The sequence below is a fragment of the Tenrec ecaudatus genome, chromosome 18 (assembly GCF_050624435.1).
Source record: "Tenrec ecaudatus isolate mTenEca1 chromosome 18, mTenEca1.hap1, whole genome shotgun sequence".
Lineage (NCBI taxonomy): Eukaryota > Metazoa > Chordata > Mammalia > Afrosoricida > Tenrecidae > Tenrec > Tenrec ecaudatus.
In genome coordinates this window covers 64,333,067-64,347,136 of record NC_134547.1, presented here as the reverse complement: position 1 = coordinate 64,347,136, position 14,070 = coordinate 64,333,067, and the positions used below count along the sequence as shown (strand labels likewise).

Here is a 14,070-nt window from a genome sequence, read left to right as displayed (position 1 = left end):
AGATGGGGAAAATGAGAAGCTGATCGTAAGGGCTCCAGTAGAAAGAAAATGCTTTGAAAATGATGATGGCGGGAGCATGCTCGGACACTCTGATCTGTCCTGTGAGCCTCCCTTACATTTGATTTTGGGGAGTCTTGGTGTTGGCATCCTTGGGCCACACACATCCCCTCCTGCCACAGTTCCCCTGCCCCCCAGACTCTCTGATGTCGCTACTCCCTGGGGGCTCTGGCCTGCAGTTGGGGCCTTTCCTTGCCTCCCACCATGCAGTTGGCATGAGCATGACCAGCTAGAAGAGAGGTGCCACCCTGCCTCCTCCTGACGTGGGACCTGCTCAGGGCCCTGTCAGTGACGACCAGCTGTAAGGTCAAGTGACATTTGGGGACTTTCAGGTTGAGGCTTTTCTAGACACCCTTCATTTGCCAGTGTGCTTGGTGACACTAGATTAGAGCAGACAGGGACCAGGCAGGGGGTCACTGTGGCCCTGCAAATAGGCTTGGGCCTGAGGGGAATGGGCTCTGGAGGCTGGGTCTCCCTGAGAGAAATGGGCCTAGACCCTCACTCAGCTTCCTGCCTTCATTGCCTTCCCAGCTGAGCTCCAGCTCGCCCAGCCCCGCCCTCTCCCTCTCTCAACCCAGAGGGTCCCCAGCTTCAGGCTCTCCTCAGCCAGGGCTGTCTGAAGAAGCTCACCTGGTGGGTCCCTGAGGGAAGCTGGGCCACTTGTTCATTGAACAGCTCCTATGTGCCCAGGCCCCAGCTGTGCCAATGCTTGGGCCTTGGGGGCTTGTGGGAGAGAGGGGTGAGGGGAGAGCATGGGCAGTCTGTTTCATCAGAGTCTGCTTCATCAGGGAAGCTTTCTCTGGACCATGCCACCGCCGCCCCCCCTCCCCCACCGCCCCAGCTCAATCATTAGCTTGGGAGCTCAGGCCCAGGCCAGGACCCCAGCCTCATCCTCCCATTTCTCAGCCCACCCCAGACCTCAGGAGCCTGCTCGCACGTGTGGCCAGCCCCCTCCCAGAGGGCATGTGCAGGCGAGCCCTGTGGGCAGTGACTCAGTGACTAGTGGAGGAGGAACAACCCCCACACACAGGGCCAGGGGCCACAGGAACCAGGAAGGACGGGGGAGGAGACTGTCCCCTCCCAGGAATGAAGCTTGTACCTTTGAAATTCCTTTATGTCCTTGAAGTCCAGCTAATAATGGTGTCTACATGCAGGTGTGTACTGGACCTTGTTGATGTTTTTCTAATGCAATAAACTCATCTCTGCCTGCTAAAAAAAAAAAAAGAAAATGATGATGGCAGCATATGAGCAAATGTGTTTGATAAAATGGATGAATGTATGGATTGTGATAGGAGATGTAAGAGCCCCCAGTAAAACTATTAAAAAGAAAAGCAGGCCAATGACTCACATTTAAACATAACCAAGGACCACACACTTTACCCTGCATGTCCAGAAGAAAAATGCTTTCCAAACTTAGAAAGTAGCCTCTAATAGGGAAATCTGTGGTCTTACCCACCTCAGGTTCAGCTAAGATGAAAGAATCACTTCTATATTTATGGATCCAAAGTTTACTGCTTTTGCTCTTTAAAAAAAAAAATCAAAGAAATTATTCCAGAAGAAAAAACTTCCCTTAGTCTTCTATATTGAGTTACCTATCCTCAATCAAATGGAGGAACATTTTTTAAAAATTTACATTAGGGGGTTTCTTCCTTTGTCTTCCTTAATTCAGCAGACTCTTGATACCTGTTTTTGACAATTAATGTCCCATATCCTATGCTTTTGAATGCTTTACTTATTACTTAACAAATAAACTGTGAAACATAAAGATAATTATTACCTTAATGAGTACATACTCCTCCATATACACCATAACCATGACTGGTTGGTAAAATTCTCAGTTACAGCTAAAAAAGTCCTAGCCCACATTTTCCAGGGTCAAAGATGAGTACCCAGTGTATTTTTGAGATTACTTATTTCTCTGCCCCATTCCTCAGCCTTTTTCTTACCTGTCAGGACTTAGTATGGATATAGAGTTTTGTCGCCATTTGCATTATTTGTGTTTATATCCCAGACCACCTGTTCTGAATTTCAAGAGCCTTTTTCCTGCTGGGAGCTCTAGGGCATTCACTTTCTCTCTTTACTAACTGCAATCTACTGTGTTCAGTCAGTGTGAATGCCCAGAGTTTGCCTCTCAGTCGCAGTATGTTTAATTCACACAATTCCTGCAAAAATTCCAGACTCTCATGTAAGGCTATTTTGGTCATTGTAAGAAAATACCGTAACTAGAACTATGGTTGTGTTATCATACTCTCTCTATCAGCTAAGCACTGCCTTCTGCAGCTTCTCTAAGGCAGCACTAAGATCAATATTACTTCCTTTTGTCTTTCACTCTTCTTGGTGGTCACCTTCTCTGCAGTTAGGGAAACAGACTTACAGGTTAATCAACTTGCCCATGTTCTTAAATATACTTCTGGCAGATCCAAAACTATTTAGAGAACTAAGGTTATTTCCTCACTGACTCTTCCTCCTTAAAGAGGGGAAAAGAGATTCCAAAAACAGGAAGAGAGAAAGTCCAAGGCACTATTTCTATGCCTTTACTATATCCCATGACAAGAGTCTGGGCCAAGCATAATTCAATGTTAAAAAACACAGTCACGTTTTTAACTCTGTAATATTGAATATTTAAAATAAACAAGCTATATTTTACTATTTGGCTGTGTAAAAAGAGTTGGGGGGAAATAGGAAATTCAGTATTTTATTTATTTTTGAAATTGTCACTCCTGCAAGTTGAATGAAATGTGCTTTTAATACAAGAGAATATACTTCATTTCATACCAATGTCTTTGAAGCACGTTCAAAATCTAGGTTCTTCTGTGTCTCCCTATGTAAGATAGGCTGGGCAAACAATCCCAAGGAGAAAACAATGGGCCCCGGGATCCTAGGATGACATGGGAAAGTAGAGGGCCAGGAAGGGGAGCAGGGAGCCAACAAACTCAGGGATAAGGGAACAACAAGAGATCTTAAATTTATGACGAAGAGACGATATAATGCCTGATGGGGTTTGATCAAGTGCAGTGAATCTGAGAAGAGTTTTTGATAGCCAAATGGAAGGTGAAAGGAAAGAACCAGGAGGCAAAAGTATTTATAGAGGTATCGCTGTAAATGAATATATATATAAATTTGTAATGAAATGGATAGAGGCAAATGTACATAAATGACGATGGAAAAATAGATCTATGTACATATATTTATATGTTAAGTATCAGGGTAGCAGAAGGACATTGAGCCTCTACACAAGGAATCCCTAAACACAAGAACACTTTGTTCTAATAGCCTGGCACTCTTTGATACTCACCTTCCCAACACGATTACTGAAGACAAAATGGATCCATAAGCAAAAAGCTGATGGTACCCTCCTATAAAAAGATAAGCATATGGGGTCTTAAGGCTTGAAGAGCCCCAGCCACCTAGCAGGGAAGCAAACAAGCCCACGTGGAAGAAGCACAACAGCCTGTACGAATATGAGGTGTCAACGGAATCAGGTATCAAAAGATCCAAAACAAACAATTAAATCGTTGTGAACAATGGGGGTTGCAGACCCAAAGCCCGTCTGTAGACAGTTGGACTTCCCCCCACATAAGGGTCCCAAGGAAGGGACATTTCAACCAGGGTGCGTTCAAGTACCGACGAAACACATCATTCCTCTAGTTCCCGAATGCTTCCTCCCCCCACTGCCATGACAAATATAGCTAGACTGGGGTACACTCATTGGGACAAGTAAGTGTTCTGAACACATGGAATTCAGGACAGATAAAACCCTTAGGGACAGTAGTGGAAGTAGCAATATCATGTGGGTAGGGGATGGTGGAGAGGGGTGAAGGAGGAGGAGAAAAGGGGAACCCATCACAAGGTTGGCTATATAGCCCCCTTCCAGAGGGGGGCGAATATCAGAATGGGGTCAAAGGAGACAATGGACAGTGTAAAACACAAAATAACAATAATAACATGTAATTGATCAATTATTCATGGTAGTGGGAAAGGGGATAAAAAGGAGTTAATACCAAGGGCTCAAGTAGATCGAAAATATTTGGGAACTGTTGATGGCAACATATGTAAAAGTGTGTTTAATACAATTGAATGATGGATTGTTCTAAGATTTGTATGAGCCCCCCTCTCCATAAAATGATTAATAATTTTTAAAAAATCTAGATTCTAGCTCAATTAGGTCTCTAATTGGAGTGTCTTCTGTTTACTCTGTTCCATCCAATTCTGGTTTGGTCATCTGACTGGTAAATAGGCAGATATGAATATCGAGGCAGCTTTCAAATTGTAAAGGTACTTGGTTTTACGATTCACCAGGGGTAAACCAAAGCAGTTGACTCTGCCATTGAGCTAATAGTTCCAACTCGTAGAGATGGCTAAAACAGAAAAATTCACAATCAAGGTAGAGAAACCAGCGGCAAGGTGTTTGGCTGGTGCTCTTGTGCTTGGCCAGCAGCTATTGTAGACACTGTGTAAGGAGCACTGAGGTGGACCAGGCTGATTATATGGAGAAGTGGTACTACTCTCCCCTGATGCTCACTGACTGTCTTCCTTCTGAAATTATTTTAATCCAGCTTCAGACACTGATTCAGGAGACTGATCCTGGTGCAGATTATCGCATCGATAGAGCTTTGAATGAAGCCTGTGAATCTGTAATACAGACGGCCTGCAAACACATAAGATCTGGAGACCCAATGTAGGTTCTTTTATTTGTGTATTTGGCATGAGTTTTGATTGAACATCATATTTGAAATTTTTTTGAATGGAAACATACATCAGCTTTTAAGACTAGTATTACAATTGAGACTTGGGCTCTGCCTCATTGATCATGTAGACACTTGACCCAGCATTGGAGTGGTGTATGTTGGCAATGGTTGGTCATACATTAGGTTACTTAATGGTGATATAAAAATGGGAGAAACTCTCAGGATAAAGTGACACATGCTGTATTTGTTCATTGGCCTATTTGTTCATTGATGACTTGATAATCATTAGAAAGTGGTTATTTATTGAAAAAGAAGTCAAAATGTGGTGGTAGGAGACTGTGGTGATGGCTTCAGAATGAAGTCTGTGTTGTACCCGCAATCTATGAACATTGTATAAATGCGTCCTGCTCCATAGTTTGTGAAAACAGGCGTCCTGCTCCATAGTTTGTGAAAGCAGGCCTTAAAACTAGGATGTAAATGGGGGAAAAAATGAGCTGATGCCAGCCAGGGGCTTAAGTGGAGAGCAGATGTTTTGGGAATGACGAGGGCAGTGAATGTACAAATGTGCTTTATACAATTGATGTATGTATGGATTGTGATAAGAGTTGTATGAGTTCCTAATAAAATGATTTAAAAAATAGAAAGTCAATGGGATGTAAGTAAGAACGTGTTCCTCATTCTGCAAGTGTCTCTTACAGCTCAGAGCTGTCAGAATGCACAGTGAGCCAAAGGCAGCCATGCTCATCACCATTGGCTTAAAAGGGTGCTTCCTCGCAGCTCTGTGTGGCTGTGAAGACTGGCATACACACTTATGACTGATTAAGAACATTTATCGCTATAAAAACACTACATTAACTAAAAGTTGGGAAGGGGAGAGGCTAGGAGGAAGAAAAGTACAGATTAAAAGATACTTAAATGACAAGATATGAGATGACTGGAAAATTTTGAAAACTGATAGGATATTTATTTTTTACAGTATGATGATGATATTAAGTGTTCATGTTTTAGGAAAACATGCTAAAGTATTTACAAATGAAATTATTTTTCATATTCTAGAATTTCCTTCAAACTATTCAACAAGTAAGGGTGGAATAAAACAAAATGACCATTGTTTCATAAAGTTACGTGAGAGGATGTTGGTATATGATTCTCCTCTTGTGCATGCCGGAATTTTTCATAATTAAAATTTAAGCAACTGTGTACAGATCTCATGTAAGCTGAGTCTATATAAGTGCTAAGCAGCTCTGAAATTGATATAAGGCACAAGATTGTCAGTTAATTTGAGAGAGGCTTTATTTTTTAAAAATTAATTTGGCCCTAGGAAAACAACTAAATGGCTTTTTCTGAGTACTGTGGAAATACCTATGTTGTAAGCGTTCTGAATATGTTGTCAGAACTCATGTTACCATTTCCCCTTTTCCAGGATCCTCTCGTGCCTGATGGAGCATTTATACACCGAAAAAATGGTGGAAGACTGTGAACACCGTCTCTTAGAACTGCAGTATTTCATCTCTCGAGATTGGAAGTAAGCATTTTGGATGTGCCTTGGTTTCTTCTCTTGCATATATCAGCATTGCTGTGTTTTGAAATAATTGGTAGGCATTTGTTTTTGTTGTTTTCTGAGGTGGCTAGCATGTGCTGATTGTAGTATTTTCTTCATTCAGTTGCTCTCAGAACCGTGTCTAAACGCAGACTCGGCACGCTGTGGGTCTTCTGGCAAGCATCCGTGTTCATCATTACTTTAGAAGTCAGGGTCACAATTCTGGTTCCATGAGCATCTATCTCTCCAGGAAGAATTCTAGGACCTATGGGGTCAGAAAAATAACATGCTTTTTTCCAATCTGTCCTTAAGAGCGTAACCAAGCATTTTTGTGATTTTTAATTTATACTGTCTTTATTTCTTTAACTATTCAGAGCTATTGAATTTATTTTGCCCTAAAAGGTTCTTTTCAATAAATGACAAGTTGATTTTCTTCCTTTCTCATCCTGCTAGCCGAAGCAGAGAGGTGGTAGGGTGGAACTTGCGGAAGGCTGTGTATTACTATGCACATGTACTTTTTATCGTGAATCAGGTGAAGAGCTATAGTTTTACATCCACTCATACACAGTTTCAACTCGTTTATAGTAATCCTCTCAATGTACGATCACCTATTCTGTTTTTCCTCTGTCGCCCCCTCTTTTTCTGCTTGTTGTCTGTCTGTGTCCCTCCTCCTTTTCTTGGGGAGACACTGTGCTTCTAGTTTATTCCTAGCTTGAAGGTCAGTCTGAGGGTCATCGTCTCTGGGGTTCTACCTATGTCATTCCAGTCAGTAATCTCATTTATGATTTTGAGTTTTTTTAAATATTTTTCTCCCACTCTATCTTAGGACCTTCTAAGGTTATCCTTTTATAGAGTAATTGGTGGCGGTAGCCAGGAATCATCTAGTTCCTCTGGCCACAAGGTTGTGGAGACTGGTGTTTGCTTGGTCCATTAATCCATTGAATCGATTATTTCCATATATATTGATTTTTAATCACAATTCTTTTCTTCTTTTTTTTTTAGTCCCTCCCTCCGTCCCACAATTCTTTTCTTATGACTAATTGCTATTCACACAAATAGGATATAGAATAGTATCTTGGTAGGCATTAAGATTTAGTTGTAAAAGAAAAAAAGATTTAGTTGTAAATGAAATTCATGGTAACAATACTTAACTGAGCGCTGAAACAAGGAAATGGTCTTCTTTATTTAACTGTAGTTTCGTTAGAAATTTTGCCTTAAATTACACCTTACTAAGTATCTTTCTTAGTAATTATTAGGCTTATTGATATTAAGCATTTCCATATGTTGAATTTAAGTATCCTGCTTACCGTATGTACTCGTGTATAAGCCGAATTTTTCCACACATTTTAAATGCAGTTTTTGTAGTAAAATTAGGTGTCTTGGCTGATATTTGGGTTGGTTTATACTTAAGTATACATGGTATATTATTTAAGTCCATCATCCCATCTATTCTTTTTTAATCATTTTTTGTTGTGAATTAAGTGGGGGCGGGGTTACATTTCAACCCATGGGCTCTGCATTCAACAATTGAAAGCACTCCTCAACCCCCATGTTCTTTCCTGCCCCTCCTCTAGTTTCTCTCCCCCCCAGAGAGCTCCATCCTCAGTTGCTGATGCAATGCTTTTCTGGTCTGGGTTCATCTTCCTCCCCTAACCCTCCTTCCTTCAGGAACCGCCAAAGGTCCTCATCTTGGCTGTTATCCCTATAGGAGTGATTCATGCATTATTTGTCCCTTTGTGATTGACTAACTTCATTCAGCAGAATGTTCTCCATGCCCATCCAATTCATGAGGTGCTTCATAGTTTTGTTACTTTTTTTAGTGATTCATAGTATTCCACTGTGTGTATTTATCAACATTTCTTTATCCATTCTTTTATGAATGGGCATTTGGACTGTTTCCAAATTCTTGCTCTTGAGAATAGTGCTGCAGTGAACACAGAAGTGCATATGTCTGTTCATGTTATGGCTCTTTGGGTTATATTCAGCAGAGGTATTTCTGGATCGTAAGGAATTTCTATCCCCTGTGTTTTGGGATAGTGTCATGTCACTTTTCCTAATGGTTATAAATATAGTTTATCATTTAATGGCTACCGTTTCCCTTCTTTTTTCCTAGTCTTGTTTTCCTTTCCTACCTCGACTGCTGCCAGGAATGGATCTGGCTGCTGCTCCTACCTCCCAAGTGCAGCAGCTTCCTGATTCAGTTGTATAAACCAGCGTGCCTAGGGCATTCCCTTAGGTTCTGATGGTTAATATGGCAATAGTTCTCAGGTCCATTTTTCCATAAACTTTTTGAAGTGTCCTCAACTGTTTTATCCATAGTCTGTACTTGAAAGAAATTACCATATATGCTCATATATAAGCCAAGTTTTTCGGCACTTTTTTTTATGCAGTTCTTGTAAAATTAGGTGCCTTGGCTGATATTCGGGTCAGCTTATACTCAGATATATGGTACTTTATTTCTTTTCACCAAAATAAACTTGAAAATGATGACAGAAAAATTAGTGGGAATTTCCCTATACTTGCTCATGCCAGCCAAACCAAATTTACTGAGTAATTACTTTCTTGAAAAGCATGGCTTTTTAGAAGAAAACAGTTTCGTTATTTTAAACTAAAAAATACTTCATGGTCCTAAGCGTGATTCATTAAAAACTAGTCTCTCTGTTCTCATTTCATTACTCCACACAACCACGTCACACCACACACACTCCCAAGCTGACAGCACAATATAGACCGAAGGGAGCATCCCTTGGTCTGATTTGGAAAAGAGAAGTAGCAGGCTCATTACCGATGCTTTGTCCCCAGATTCACTTTCATGTTAATCTGTATTTTTTAATTGACAAGTGTATTCATGCATATAATAAACGAATCACCAATAAATTATATAAGACTTTCTGTCTGGTTTTGCTTTTAACAAAATGAGTGGGGGGATTTAATCTCAAAGGGTGTTTGGTTGTTTCTCTTGAGAAAAACATTATTACTATCAAATAAATCATCATGTCCAGGCCACTAAAACCCATCATGAATATATCTTTTTGCTATTTAATGGTGTATTCTTTCTGGTTTTGGTACTTCCTGTGATGGCTTTCATCTCATTATTGTTTATCATAGTAATATTTACTAATGAATTTATTCTATTAATTTATAATAATCTAAAAATGCAATCACCCAAAATGTTGTAAGACTGCTTTGCATAGAAGAAAGGAAGAACAGGTTTACTAGGGAGGAAGCAATAAGCTTAATGGAGATTCTGTGTATCTTGCATTTTCTGAGCTTGTAGAATCTACTCCATCTGGTAGGATCTGTACTTAGAAAAAAGCATTTACTGAATAAAAGTAATGAATTGTCTGATGGCAGCTACACCCTAGTTTTGCCGTTTCAACCAAGTCTTGGTTGCGCTGAGCCTAGTTTTCTAATGTTAGGTTTCTGACATAGACAAAATAGCAAGCTTCCCCTTGAGCTAGGTCTAAAATCATCTGTAGTAAATTTAAACAGGAATGTCACGAGATATTAATTACAAAAAAAGTCATCAGTACTTTTACATTCTGCTATTTCCACTACCATCGAGTCAATTCCAACTCAGTGAGCCTATAGAGCAGGTGAGTTTCCAAGACCATAATGCTTTACGGGAGTAGAAAGCTCCATTCTTTACCCCCAAAGAGTGACTAGTGGTTTAGAACTGCTGACCTTGTAGTTAGCCAACTCAATGTGTAACTATCATGCCACAAGAGGGAGGCAGATGAGGTCATAAAGATTTATAGTCCCGAAACCGTAAAGAGAGTCACCACCTATTAGAATAGACTCCATGACTCGAAAAGTTCTTTAGCAAAGGTCAGGAGAGGAGAGGGGAAGGGAGACAGCGGTCGGTGTAAGACATGATGATGATAAGAATTTATCAAGGGGTAGGGAGGGTGGGGAGAGGGTAAAAAGAGGAGCTGATCCCAAGGACTCAAATAGAATGTAAGTGTTTAGAAAATAATGATGGTTAACATATATACAAATATGCTTGAAACAATTGTATGGAATGTAACAAGAGCTGTAAGAACCCCCAATAAAATTCTTTTTTTTTAAAAAAAGTTCTTTAGCAATTGTTCGATTGAAAAGTATGAGGAGAAAAGTATGTTAAGTTGTGACTCTTGACATTCTAGGCTGGACCCCGTGTTATACCGTAAGTGCCAAGGCGACGCTTCCCGTCTTTGTCACACACACGGCTGGAACGAGACCAATGAACTCATGATGACTCCCGGAGCCGTCTTCTCTTGCTTATATAGACATGCCTACCGCACTGAGGAACAGGGAAGAAGGGTATGCAGTCCATACTGGCTTTGTTTCTTTAAAATTTTTATTTTGTTTTTAGGAGGGGGCACAGCAGGTTTATTGAGCAGTAAAGTCAGGATACACTGGGGACAGACCCCCAGCGGGTCTGCATGACACAAAGGGTGAAAGTAGTGAGTCACCGCCCAGAGCTGGCAGACCCTTTTTATATGTTTGCGGTGGTCCCTGCATGGCCGGAATCCAATTATGTCCTCTCCTGGCAAGGTCGTGGCTTGTCAGGCTCTTGGAATCCCCGTTGTGTGTGTGTGTGTGTGTGTGTGTGTGTGTGTGTGTGTGTGTGTGTGTGTGTGTGTATGTGTGTGTGTGTGATTTATTTATAAAATTTATTTTCTCTATTATATTTTGCTTTCTGTCATCCTAGGCAGCCCTGTTTATATATTTGATGAGGAGAGTGCTGAACTGCTAGAAACTTCTATAGTCCATGGGTGCTCAGTTGCTGTACCAGGTTCTTGATGATTGTGCTTTTAGCAAATTGAGTGGGGGGTTATAGATTGCATCTTAAAAGGTTGGAGAGTTTCGGTTGGGGAAGGCGCACTCATAATAATCAGGTCAGTAGCATTGTGCTCCCAGACACTCAAGCATCTTGTTGTTCCAATAGAATTTCTACCAAAATAGAACTTTGCTGCCTACTGGATTATTCACTCTGCTTCTGGTACTTCCCATGGTGACTTATACCTCTGATCATTAGCTTTTTCCCTTGGGATGATGATGATGATTTTGGTCATTGATTTCATTTTCTTTTATTTATTTTTTTATTTCATTTTCTTGAGTAAAATGCTAAACCTGTGTGAACCATTGCAAAACTCAGGATTGCACTACTGTCAAATGAGAAGAATCACCAGTTCTTAGAGATGTCTAGAGGTGCAGAAATACTTAGATTGAATAATTAAAAGGGAGGCAGCAAGAGCCCAGTACCTCACTATGATCTGATTTTAAGTCTGCATATGTTAGGGCCCTTTAAAGCCCTTTGAACTTTGTTTTCAGTGAGTTAGGGGAAGATTCCCAGGAGAAGATTTTCTCCTTTAAATTACCCAAATCTGAGCCATACATGGATAATTAAATTCTGCCATAATTTTGTTTAACTGAAAAAAAATCCATTGGAAGCTCTTATCCAGGACACAAATGGTTAGTATGCATATTAAAGAGCTACCTCTGGCCAGGCACCAGCTGTGGCAGGAGCCCGCATTCCTCAGTCTCTGGGTATGCCCTGGGTTCACCCACATCGCTGGTTTTGGGGGGTGCTTGGCTCTTGGGCTACATTTGCTGCCCAGTGACTTGCTGGGTGCCATGTTGATGTGCTGCTTTACTTCAGTGTAGCCTTTGTACAGCGCCTGAGATACTTCATTGCATTTCATTTCTGCCTTAGTTACAGAAAGTAGAGTTGGAATTCTCTTATATTTATAAGTACTTCTCCTGAGCATAAAGTAAAAGTCTGGCTGTTCAGTAGGATTCCTACTCAAGAGACCCAAATGGAAAGACATGTCATATATGGGAATGTGGTGGTGGTGGTGCTTACCATATAAGGAGCTTTTCATTATCCACCCAACCCACATCCCCAAAAAACTATTTGTTGTTAGGCAATTCCAACCGGACAGAGTAGAACTTGCCCCAAGGCTGAAATCTCCACAGCTGCAGACTATGGCAGCTTTTCTCCCTGGGAGCAAGTAGGTGCAAGCTGTCAACCTTGGGCTTCACAGCCAGCTGTTAGCCCCTGTGTCACTGGGGCTCCTTTCAGTACCGGCTAGCCAAGCCTCACCGGTGTCTCTCCTGGGGCCTTGCTGCTTGTGACAGTAGGAATTCCCTTCTCTGGTAAATGGTAGGTGGGGTGTGGGCGTGCCCCCAGTTCACTAGGGAGGCAGTCTGTGGCTCTCAGTGACAGTTTCCTCAGCCCTTCTCAAAAGATGGTTCTCACCTACTTCACCTTTTGCTGATGCTATATAGCCCACCTAGAAAAGGCGAATCCTACCTTGTAATAACTGTTGCTTCCACAGTTTCTTGCTTGTTCTGAGTTTTGATAAATACCAACTTTCTTCTGTGCTTGTAGAAAGTAGCAAATTCCTTCTAAGCCAAAAAAAAAAAAAATCTCAAGCAAACCTAATATGAATGCAGCCAGTTTACTTTTATATGGACCCTCCCAAGAAAGGATATGGCTTCCTACCATGTTTTAGAAGAAGCCAAATGTATCAATGCATTGCTAGAAATAGTGACTTTTCACCATCCTCCATTTTAGTTGTAAATTCTTATTCTGAAAGAAACTGGAAGTATAAAATTGATAGTTGCTTGTATAAAGTTACTTGTTCATTCCCTGGCAGCAAGTTGGCTTTTTCTATAGTGTCCTCTTGCTTTTGGTTTTCCCCGCTAATGTATGGTTCTTTCTCCCGTAGCTCTCGAGGGAGTGCCGAGCTGAAGTCCAGAGGATCCTGCACCAGCGGGCCATGGATGTGAAGCTGGACCCTGCCCTGCAAGACAAGTGCCTGATTGACCTGGGCAAGTGGTGTAGTGAAAAAACGGAGACCGGACAGGTGGGGACTTGAACCCCCTGCAAATACTGTGTTACTGATTTCGTGTAGAGGGCAGGCTGCATGAACTCACTCTCTCTCTCTCTCTCTCTCTCTCTCTCTCTCTCTCTCTCTCTCTCTCTCTCTCTGCTTCGTGGACATGAGTTATCACATTATTCAGTGTCCTCTTTATAAGAAATTCCCAGGAATAAGCTCTCTTTGTTCTAGACAGCCAGTTCATTTTTGTATTAGTGCACTTTGTAGTTAATTCTATCCCCCTCTCTGTGTTATGTTGTAGAAAGTCTGGTATCAAAAGACAAGTGTGAGAGATTGCATTTTGTGTGCTAGCCTCTCCATTTCCCTGTGATTGACATCTTTTCCTGCCTCTTTTCGTACTGGGTTTTAGTTTATTTTATCTTGCCTTCCCACCCAGTTTTCTCAGTTCCGTACGCTACAGTAAGTCCCTTTCAGGTAAGGCAGAGTATAAATATGCACATGCATGCATAAATGCTGGTGTGCCGGCCTTAAAGCAGTGCTGTGAGGTACATGGGGGGGTTGTTTTTTTCCATTTGGTGCTTGGCAAACATGAGTGAGAGCAGTGAAATGTAGCGGCCGCTCCTCGAAGGCCAGAGGACTGAGCGGTCCACCAGGGGCCCTGCTGGCTGTCCCTTTCATTCTAGTAGGTCTCTTACCGGCAAAGAAGTCCGCTTCGTGCGAGGACTAGCTGTGAACTCAGGTTCCCAAATTGCATTTCTACCTGGCTGTAGGCTTGCCCAGTTTGTTGTTTGAGCATGCAGCTGTGTGCATCTTCTCCCTGGTGAAGTATAGGGCGTGGTGGTGTGGAATCCCAAGGAACAGTCTCTTTTTGTGCTTATAATCAAGTCAAAATTAGAGCACTTCACTACGTAGCAGTTCATCCCTTAGCCATTTATTTTCTTCCCATATGTTTGTTGCA

At 41.5% G+C, this 14,070-nt stretch overlaps 1 protein-coding gene across 1 annotated transcript in view; it reads left to right on the top strand.

The window, feature by feature from the left end:
• GLG1 (golgi glycoprotein 1) overlaps window positions 1–14,070 on the top strand; it is a 138,255-nt gene that overhangs the window by 97,350 nt on the left and 26,835 nt on the right. The window contains exons 9-12 of the mRNA XM_075536242.1: window positions 4,614–4,735; window positions 6,169–6,270; window positions 10,431–10,587; window positions 13,002–13,139. Coding sequence (XP_075392357.1) covers window positions 4,614–4,735; window positions 6,169–6,270; window positions 10,431–10,587; window positions 13,002–13,139 — 519 coding nt within the window. The remainder of the gene's footprint in view (window positions 1–4,613; window positions 4,736–6,168; window positions 6,271–10,430; window positions 10,588–13,001; window positions 13,140–14,070) is intronic.